The sequence below is a fragment of the Hevea brasiliensis genome, chromosome 10, assembly GCF_030052815.1.
Source record: "Hevea brasiliensis isolate MT/VB/25A 57/8 chromosome 10, ASM3005281v1, whole genome shotgun sequence".
Classification (NCBI taxonomy): domain Eukaryota; kingdom Viridiplantae; phylum Streptophyta; class Magnoliopsida; order Malpighiales; family Euphorbiaceae; genus Hevea; species Hevea brasiliensis.
In genome coordinates this window covers 15,703,538-15,713,428 of record NC_079502.1, presented here as the reverse complement: position 1 = coordinate 15,713,428, position 9,891 = coordinate 15,703,538, and the positions used below count along the sequence as shown (strand labels likewise).

Genomic DNA, 9,891 nt, shown 5'->3' with positions numbered 1-9,891 from the left:
ACGACTCTTTCAGTGCCCAACACTCACTACCATATAACATAGCCGGTCGTATGCCTGTACAGTAAAATTTTCTTTTCAACTTATTGGGAATTTTATGATCACATAAAACTCCTGTGGCACATCTCCACTTCAACCATCCGACTTTAATTCTATGATTAACATCCTCCTCACATCCCCTATCTACTTGAAGGCCTGAGCCTAAATATTTAAAATGATTACTTTGGGACAGTACCACTCCATTCAAATTAACTCCTTCCCTATCACCAGTTTGGCCTTCACTGAACTTGCAATGTATGTATTCTGTCTTCGTTCTACTTAACTTAAAACCCTTTGACTCTAGAGTACTTCTCCAAAACTCTAGCTTTTTATTGACTACTTCTCGTGTCTCGTCTATCAGAACAATATCATCCGCAAACAACATGCACCAAGAAATTAAATCAATTCCTGGGTACTGAACCCTATTAGGAAATTTTTCAGTAAAAATCAAAATGTACTCAACCCTACTGGGTACTGAAATAATTTATCCCATATTCTAATTTTTATCTATACACAGAATTGACAAATGAACTATAAATATACTACCTGGCATTGAATATTTTTGTTTTTCTTGTGTTTATTGAGTGCACAATAACTAAAAGGTATGTTAAAAAATGGAGAGTAAGAGCTGTAATATTTAAGACCAGTGTCAAGAATTGAAAGGTATGAGTTCATATTTTTGTTAAAAAACATTACTTCAAAGGAGTTTCAACTTTCAACCATTGCGATTATAGTCATCTCCACTATCTGAAAGGCGAGGGACAATCACAGGTCCACCACGAACCCTTTCAAGAGCAAAGCTTATTCTCAATGGTCGACCCAACAATGCCTACAATGAAAGAAAAGCTATCTCTGTACTTGATTGTTTCATCTACTTCACAAGAATTGAACACTGGCAAGTTCAAGAGAATAACAAGAATCTATACTCACCTTCCCATCCATGGCATCTTTTGCACATATAGCCTCATCTTCTTTCGAGAAATTGACAAAACCAAAGCCTCTTGACCTACCACTGTCTTTATCATACATTATCCTAACTGAACCATGAACATCAAAAAAGAAGGTAATCATTTATGTTCATTTAGGCATTTAGTCGAACAGGTGGATGATTTCCTAATTAAAAATAAGCTATTCAGCTATACGATTTTCATGGTGGATTGTATATCATTACCTTCAGTAACATCTCCGAACGAAGAGAAAGCATCTTTTAAGGATTTCTCATCAACTGACCATGACAAACCTTCAACATACACAAATACCCTCCCTTGAGTAAAATATCTGTGCAATTATAAAAAATGCATAAATAATACATGGGTGTGAGAGGGAGAGAGAGAAACCTGCAACAAATAGTTTACTATTGGGTGCAGCAGAAGCTGACTTTTGAACTGTAGCTGCAGCTCTTTTAGCGATGGAGAGGACGGTTCTGTTCATTGTTGTCCCATAACACAACCACTCGCTTTCTTCCAATCCCAATTCACAACTCCCAACCAAATCGCAGAAGAGGACTGCGAATTTAAGTTACTGGGCCTAATTCTCTGTACTCTAAACTATTGGGGCCAGTTAACTTGGGCTTGACAGGAATAGGCCGAGTTCTTTTAAAAAAACCTTCTGCACTGAGTTTTCAGGTTTACAAGTAAAAACTGTGGTTCAGGTCAAATTCGAGGTGAGTTACCAGTAGCTTCTGCCTCTCGTTGCCTTTCAATCGGTTCTCCTTGTTATTTGCTGCAGTTTCGCTCTCTTGCTTCTTAATGGTTATAGCTGTTTTGGTGGTATAAGTATCATGTATCGGTGATTATTGATTTGCTTCTGTTAACCGTCGTAGAGTGTTTACTGAAAACATTGAACTGGGTATGATCCATTCAATTGAATATTCAGGCACTTTTCATTTATGAAAAATTTATGAAATTGATAACTTTACTGCTCCCAGCCCAGTTTTTGAAACTTGTAATCTTTTGCTTTACTCTCTCATCTGTAACTTTGTATATTATTTCGGCTTTCTATTGTTTTTGAAGGATCGAGATTAGGTTATAAATTTGTGGATTTGATTTTCATAGTCAGAGGTTGCTGTTGCTGTGAGAAGTGATTTCCTATTCTGATTTTGCATATATGATTTTGAAGGGAAAAACTAAATGCTTGGGATAGACTATGAGAATGTGTTGAAAAGGAGATTATCTCTGTTATGCCAAAGGTGTTAAGGCTGCAGTAGATTGCTTTAATTTGCTCTTTCAGTGAAACAAAAATCTGTTTATAGGAAAAGTGAAAACATATAGTAGAAAATGCTAAACTGACTTTCAGTTTTTAGAGAATAAGAAACCAAAAGATGTATTTTTTTTTTTTTTGAAGTGGGTATTTATGAAATCTTAAAAAAGAGTACTTAGGTCACATTTAGTTTGCTTTTAAATTGCAAAGGGAATGCCCTAGAATATGATTCCATCTTTGTTAGGCATAAGAGGGCCTAAATTCGATATAATATTATGTATTTGACTCACTGCAATTTAGATGAAAATAACATATGTTTTTAAATATAGTTCTTAAGACTAACATTAAATTATATTTGATCGTCTAAAAAAGTAAACTTGGAGTGAGAATTTTAAATAAGAGATATCCTATATATATACATTTTTTTTTTTCTATTGCAAAAGTGAACCAATCATGCTATTAGAGTGCAGACAGCAGAGTGGATAATCAAATTTTGCTTATTTGTATTTTAATCACATGTCTCACCCATAATTTCCATATGATGCGATTGCAATTTTAAATTTAGCTGCAAAGTACTGGAATTTAATTCTTTTATTTTCGTTTCATTTCTTTTCTTTTCAATTTACTTAAACTTTTGGAGGATCAAGCTTCTCTTTTAATTTTTCAGTTGGATTTTCTATGTTCTGGTGTTTGAATTCCATTTAGTGGCTAAATTTTAAAGCAACATGAAATTTTCACCTTGATTGTGGCCTGACTCGTGGATTTATTGATATGCTTTTCTGATGTATTGTATGTTTGTTTATTCCCATTTTAATTTTTTATCCTATTCAATGGCTATGTTTGTTTATTCCCATTTGAATTTTTGATCCTCTTCGAAGGCATATGCATTTTCTATGCATGTCAAACAGGGAATGCACTGTTTGCCTTGATTATATATTCTGAAAGGAGAAAAATAAGGTGGAGGGAGTAAACTATGAACTGACATTTTTGTATATCAGCTGGAAGTTTCATCTGTTGTCTTCTAAGTATTCAAAATATGGTATTTTGTAAGAATTGACACACCACTCCCCAGCTACCACCAGCCACCCCCTCCCCCCTTTTTTCCTTTTATGCGTGTATGTTTCAGGTTGATGGCAGTCAAATATTTGCCAAGCTAAATTTCAATTCTTCATGTATCGTAATCTGTCTTCCAGTTTCATCATTGTAGTGCAACTTTATTTTATTTATGTTATGACATAGCTAAGGTGTATTAGTGGGTAATGCAGGTGCAACAGTGAAAGATATGAATGCATTCAAGGCTTTCAAAGCCCAAGTCCCAATTGCATGGAGTCCTAACTTATACATAACATTGGTGAGGGGCATTCCAGGAACCAGGAGACTCCACAGACGTACCTTAGAGGCATTGCGTCTTCGCAAATGCAACCGTACTGTTATGCGATGGAATACTCCCACTGTTAGGGGAATGCTCCAACAGGTTTTAGTATAAGCTGATATAAATCTTTAAACTGTACATAGCTTATACTATACAGCCATTGTCTTGAATATATAATTCTTCTCTGCAGGTGAAGAGGTTAGTTGTGATTGAGACAGAAGAGATGTACAAGGCCCGCAAACAAAATGACGCAAATCATCGAGCTCTACGTCCTCCATTGGTCATTAACCACTCACCTGCGCATGCAAGCAATTCTTCCTAGAGCATGCATCTGTTTTATATAGTTCTTTAGAGGTCAGCTCTCTGTTTGTTTAGTGTGCATCTGTTGCTTATGGGATCTGTTTTTTGGCAGTGTATTATCTGAAGTAGGGCTGATTTAATGAACTGAATTCTTAGTTCAGTTTACATGATGGATATACTTATGTATCTAACTTTTTGGTCTGGTCATTCCAAATGTATTTTGGAAGTTCTCAAGTAGGAGTATTACAATGGTATGTTTTGATAACCAATTCGTACTGTTATACAAAGTGAAATTTGTTTTGACGTTTTGTTATTGGCCATGTTCCAATACCTTTAGTAAAGAATTTAATTGAGTTTTTATAAATTTTTTTAAAGTTAAAATTATTTAAATTCTTTTATTCTAAATATGAAAATTGATAAAAAAGAAATAAATGGAATTGAATTTTTATAAAATTATAGTTTCAGGGTAAATGATTTTACCATAAGCAATTGAAATTCCATAGCCACAAATTGATTTTGTGAAAATTTGAGTGATCATTGGTGAAATTAATTCAAAAATTAAATGATTAAATGCTACATAGCAATTGATAAGTGTGAAGCACATCACCTTTCTATTGGCATTGAAAGGAAAATATGCATATATTTTTTGGTCTGCTAAGAAAGGATAGTGGGATTCAACAAGCATAGGTTTTTTTCCAAATTGAGCACTGAACTTATCAGTAGAATAAACATGTGGTACATTGATAGCAAAATATGAATATATAGATTGAAATAATAATGGAAAGGCACTTGAGAGCACTAAACAGGAGGCCCCTCTTTTCCATCACTGACCTTCTTCTCCGTCTCTGCAGCAATCAAATCGTTGAAAGTTTTAAGCTCCTTTTCACCAGAGTCACCAGGTGTAAGACGAACTTTGTATTGGTGTCTTATTGAAAACACAAGGAAAACAAAAAAGTTCAATGTTCCTAGCACTGCAAGCAACCAATAGAAGTTATTTAACCTTCCCTTGTTCAAGTTGCTCGTGAGCCATGTTTTCTTGGTCACTTTGTCAACTATTGACACTAACAAACTACTAACAAAGAAACCCATAGAGAGTGTGCTTAGGAAAAGCCCTGTGCTCATTGATTTCATCCTCTCAGGTGCCTCTCTGATGAAAAATTCAAGTTGTCCAACGTAAACAAAAGCTTCCCCAGCACCCACCAGGAAGAATTGGGGGACTAACCAGAAAGCACTTATCTGGGAATTATGTCGAACAGCAATTTCCCTCCTCGCGTTCTCAATAACAGCAGCTGCCACCATTGCAGCTACTGAAAAAATGAGTCCAATACCAATCCTTTGAAGACTTGTGAGTCCTTGGGTGTTGTGAGTGAGCTTTCGAGACAGGGGCACGAAGAGCCTTTCATTGAGGGATGTAAATAGAAGAATAGTGATGAAGAGAAAGGCAGAAAACGAACCAGAAGGAATAAGCAGGGAGCCAACCTTTCGGTTCATGAAGGTCGCCTGCTCAATGGTGAAAGTAGTCATCTGAGAATAGACTGTCCAAAAGAGGATACATGTAGACCAAATAGGGATGAGCTTGAGCACCATCTTCACCTCTTCAACTTCCATTACAGTGGACACTATCCAAGGGTTGTTTTTGTTTCCTCCAGCAGAGGCGTGATCATCTATAATTGAAGCCTTGTCGAGAAATCTAAGAATTCACATGCATAGCAAAAGAAAATCATGTGAAATTTTCAATGAAAAAATATTGAAGAGGATTTATTAGTTTACTGGCCCCAGTTAGCTTCTATGTCTGGTAATGATGAGTTCTCAAATTTCATTTGTGGTTTTTGATGATTGTTTTACAGCATAAATGTTGTTAAAGGCCTAAGAACTACGGGAAAATGTTGTTAAGGGCTGAGAAAGTGACAGTAATTCAGTATAATTTTTGAAATAATTGACTGGGATGACCAAACTTACTTGAACTTCTCAGTGTGGGGGACCTTGGAATTGTGGTAATCATTCAAGAGGCTGGGATGAGAAGGGTAGGGATGATTCCTCTTTCTCCAAGACAAGAATAAGACCCTCCATATTACCGTTAAAGGGCTGCCTTGAGGCCTCTTGAAACGGTACCATGGTGTCCCACAAAGCAATATAGCTACAGCAATTACCATTGTCCCTGCGGATGTTCCATATCCCCACCCTCTTCCCACATTATCTTGTACGTATACCAGCACTATTACTGCAAACAAGGACCCAATGCTGATGCAGAAGTAGAATCTATTGAAGAAGAAAATCATGGCCTTCTCCTCCTTGGGGTCTGTCGAGTCGAATTGATCAGATCCGAACCCTGACACGTTGGACTTGATTCCACCACCACCAAGTGCTATGGTATACAGTGCTGCATATAGCAAAGCCATTTGCCTGCCATCGGCTTCAATACACTGATGATGCTGTCTCCTGTAGTCGTCACACGGTGGAGGTCTCATGCTAGAGATGGTTGTAGCAAGTGTTAACAGAGTTACTCCCTGGTGAAGACAAAACGGATTTGGCATAAATACCTCAACTGTAGAGAAATACGCCTGATTTTTGGTTTTTCAACTAGAGGTACCATAACAGGTTGAGGGATCAATTGTTCAAACCCAATCTCCCTCCCTGAATCAAAGTTCAAGAAGAATTTTCTACGCTGATATGGTACTATTAGCACCAAATTGCATAATGGGTGACTGAACAACCTAAATAAACGTAAATAAGGTGACATTTTATCCTCTTGAACTGTAAAATACACTTCAATCATATTCTGAAATGAGGGCTGGACTATTACATCAACTATGTTTGCAAATTTTGGTTCAGAGCTTACCACAGCAGTTATGGATGAAAAGATTACCACTGTCAAATACCGACCAAGTTTAGCATCTGCCAAGAAACCCCCAAGCAAGCCAAGGAGGTTGAGAGTACCCATGAAGTTGGTGACAATGGTTGCAGATTTTGCAGAAGAAATATGCAGATCTCCTACCAAGTATGTCACTAAATTCATTGATATCCCCATCACACATATCCTCTCAGAAAGCTCAGTCCCTGTAAAAGTATTACAGTGGAGATTAATAGAGCTTCATTACAAGTTAAAAAAGCAACATATCCAGGTTGTTTTTTCAAGAAGAAGCACCCAAAATTAGCCCTGCAGCAAGCCATCCTCCAGTTTTGGACTTGTCTGCAGGATTTCCATGAAAATCCACAGCAGTGTCATGGTGTGCTCCATCCTCGTCGCCATGGTTGGCTACTAAAACCTGTAACAATTGAGAGAAAATTAAACAATTGAGAGAAAATTAGACAAAGAAGCCATAATTAACAAAATATTAAAATTTGTTAGTATCATAATCGAGCCATTTAAGGAAGCAGTTACCATTTTCTGACAGAAAGAAGTTGATACTATTTTAGCTCTCAAAAGGGTTTATAAAATAAGTGAATGATTGGAGTTGGGATGGAGCCAAGTGTTCTCTCTCTCTCTCTAATCTATAAAGAAGAAAACAAAAATTGCATGATTATAAGGGAAATATGATGAGCGTTAGGCAGTGGTAGAGTTCTCATAGTTTCCACAACTTGTGTTCATTGATAACTGATAAAGAGTGACTTGGATGATTTGTTGTTTGTATGGTGTACCAACAACCATGTGCCCCTTTTTGGAGTTATTAGAAGCTTGAGTTTTTGTAAGCACTTTATTCATTAAATTCAGAATTAATTTATTATTTTTAAAAATTTTAAATTTTCAGTTTTAAAAACACTAGAAAATTATTTTTAATTTATTTAAAAAAATTAAATCAAATATCAAATAAACTAAAATTTTAAAAATTAAATCGATTCGATGGATTCTTTAATTTAAACCGAATTCTAATTCTACTCTCACCTTAGTCTTAACCAAGGGTTAAGAATAAATTGGAAAATGACAATCCTTTCGGTTTCAATCCATTTTTCTTATCCCTTCATGATTATGAGCTCAAGGATTTGAAGAATTCTCTCAAACTTTGGACTGTTGGACGTACATATATATATGGCCATGTCAGGCAGGGCTGATGAGAAATTCTGGATCGTCGGATTGATCGCTTTATAATGAGTGAACCATATGATATGCTAACTGCTAAATGATTGAACTCAGCTTCTTTCAACCACATTCAATGAGAAACAATGCCCTAATCGCTGGGAAACTCATTAATAACTATTATTTTAATTTTAATATTTTTTTTATATACAGTAATAAATATAGAGTATACTCATACTTTGATCGGAGAATATATGAATAAGATAAAATTTTTTATTTTTAAGGGAGAGAATTTAAAAAAATACAGGAAAATTTTAAATTTAAATTTAATAATATGAATGATTTAATATAATATAATTTTAAAAATTAAAAATTTGTAAAAAAAAATTAAAATTGAAAATTTAAGAGGAAAAAAAAAAAAAAAAAAACTGAATTGGATATGTGCAACTTTGCAAAGGACAACACCCAAAGGCCAAATGGCCTAACATGATTGAGACTTCCCATTCATAGTCATGAGTAAATTTCCTTTGTTATGGGCTAACTTCAGTCGTGCTTATTGAAATATTAATTAAGTCTCATTATTATTATTATTATTGATAAAAAAATTGTATCATTAAAATAATTTTAAAATTAATTTGTTTTGATTAAAATATCATTATAGCCAATAATTGATCACAAAAAATATTATTTATAAAATTTAAGTACAATATTTTTATGAAAACAAGAATGACTCATTTATATAAAAAATTCAAATGTATCCTTAAATAATTAAAAAATTTATAATTATTTTATTTTTGTCTATTTAAGTGTTAAATTATTTTTTAATATAATTAAAATGAAAATTTGAAATGATTTTTCAGTATATATTTCATATAATAAAAATTATTGCTATTGATCTTTCTTTAGATCATGAGGCTTCGTGTTATATATATCATCCTTGATTTTCTACTAAAATTATTGATGTTTAAATTTTTAAAAAACAAAAATCCCTTTTTTATTTTTTAAATGAATTTTTCAATATTGAGAGTTCTTAAATGAATTTCTTATATTAAATTTTATATAAACTAGTGATGAGTATTTAAACTATATAAATAATATTTATAATAAAGCTGAACAAATATCATTACAAAATTAAATAAAATGCTCATAAAACAATTGAATTTCATGTGTGATTATTAATAGATTTTTAAATTTCAAATTAAGATAGAATTTAACATTAGTTTTTATAATATAAAAATTATTAATCTAATTGAAATAAATTAACATTTAAATTATTATTTTTTCTTATAGTCAGAAGAATCTTCGAGTCAGCTTTCGCACACTGAGAGTAAATTTCTTTTTTAAGAGAGTGAAAGAGTACACTCCCTAATATTAACATCATAAATTTAAAATAAACAATTTTACTGTACCCTTCAACATAGTCAAATTCTAGTTGATAAGTAATGAAAGCTCTCATCCTGGATCTCTTATTCAGACGATCTTAAAACTGTACTTTCTTATATTGATTTAGTGTATTTAGGATAAATAATTTTAAAGTGTTCTCCAACTGAGTCAAATCCTGATTAATAAGAAAAAGAAACTCTCATCCTTACCGATTAGATTAATTTTATCAAATAATATTTAATTATTCTAATAATTTTTTTTAAAGAATGATAATGGATATAGTCCCTCTCCTCATTACCCTAGCTAAGAAACGGTGTAAGATTTCTTTTCCTTGGCTAGGTAAAGCCACTTTTGAGAAAATTATTGAGGATGTTATCACATTTTTCCCTTTATATCTTTGTCTGGTAAGATTTATTCCTATGTATTTAATAAAATCTTTTGTTTGTATCAATTGAATATTGGTGGGTCAAAAGCTTAATTTTAACAAGTTCTACAGCTTATGAAACACCTTCCCATAATATCTTAATTGCAAAATGTTATATGTATATATATATATATATATATATATATATATATATATATATAT

General features: G+C 33.3%; 3 protein-coding genes across 7 annotated transcripts; 1 reads left to right on the top strand and 2 right to left on the bottom strand.

Annotated features, from left to right (window-relative positions):
* Nucleotides 1-563: 563 nt before the first annotated feature.
* On the bottom strand, nucleotides 564-1,571 carry LOC110671592 (glycine-rich RNA-binding protein 4, mitochondrial). 2 transcript variants are annotated; one of them, XM_021834085.2, is made up of 4 exons: nucleotides 1,415-1,571; nucleotides 1,208-1,314; nucleotides 967-1,073; nucleotides 564-865 (listed from the first exon to the last, which is right to left on the bottom strand). In XM_021834085.2, exons 1-4 carry the CDS (start codon nucleotides 1,465-1,467, stop codon nucleotides 752-754), a joined length of 381 nt encoding a protein of 126 aa, XP_021689777.2. In that variant the 5' UTR covers nucleotides 1,468-1,571; the 3' UTR covers nucleotides 564-751. The 2 variants fall into 2 exon arrangements, with proteins under 2 accessions (XP_021689777.2, XP_021689776.1); XM_021834084.2 differs by having other exon boundaries at nucleotides 1,208-1,276; nucleotides 1,374-1,539.
* Nucleotides 1,572-1,585: 14 nt separating this feature from the next.
* On the top strand, nucleotides 1,586-4,210 carry LOC110671590 (uncharacterized). Of its 4 annotated transcripts, none has more exons than XM_021834081.2 (3): nucleotides 1,586-1,699; nucleotides 3,501-3,709; nucleotides 3,798-4,210. In XM_021834081.2, exons 2-3 carry the CDS (start codon nucleotides 3,518-3,520, stop codon nucleotides 3,927-3,929), a joined length of 324 nt encoding a protein of 107 aa, XP_021689773.1. In that variant the 5' UTR covers nucleotides 1,586-1,699; nucleotides 3,501-3,517; the 3' UTR covers nucleotides 3,930-4,210. The 4 variants fall into 4 exon arrangements, with proteins under 4 accessions (XP_021689773.1, XP_021689774.1, XP_021689775.1 ...); XM_021834082.2 differs by lacking the exon at nucleotides 1,586-1,699 and adding an exon at nucleotides 1,719-1,884; XM_021834083.2 differs by lacking the exon at nucleotides 1,586-1,699 and adding an exon at nucleotides 1,721-1,824.
* A 365-nt stretch (nucleotides 4,211-4,575) lies between these two features.
* LOC110671589 (protein NRT1/ PTR FAMILY 6.4) lies at nucleotides 4,576-7,487 on the bottom strand. Its single transcript, XM_021834079.2, has 5 exons — nucleotides 7,290-7,487; nucleotides 7,053-7,173; nucleotides 6,747-6,964; nucleotides 5,867-6,414; nucleotides 4,576-5,597 (listed from the first exon to the last, which is right to left on the bottom strand). The coding sequence occupies exons 1-5, from the start codon at nucleotides 7,290-7,292 to the stop codon at nucleotides 4,706-4,708; spliced, it is 1,782 nt and encodes a 593-aa protein (XP_021689771.2). The 5' UTR covers nucleotides 7,293-7,487; the 3' UTR covers nucleotides 4,576-4,705.
* Between the last annotated feature and the right edge of the window lie 2,404 nt (nucleotides 7,488-9,891).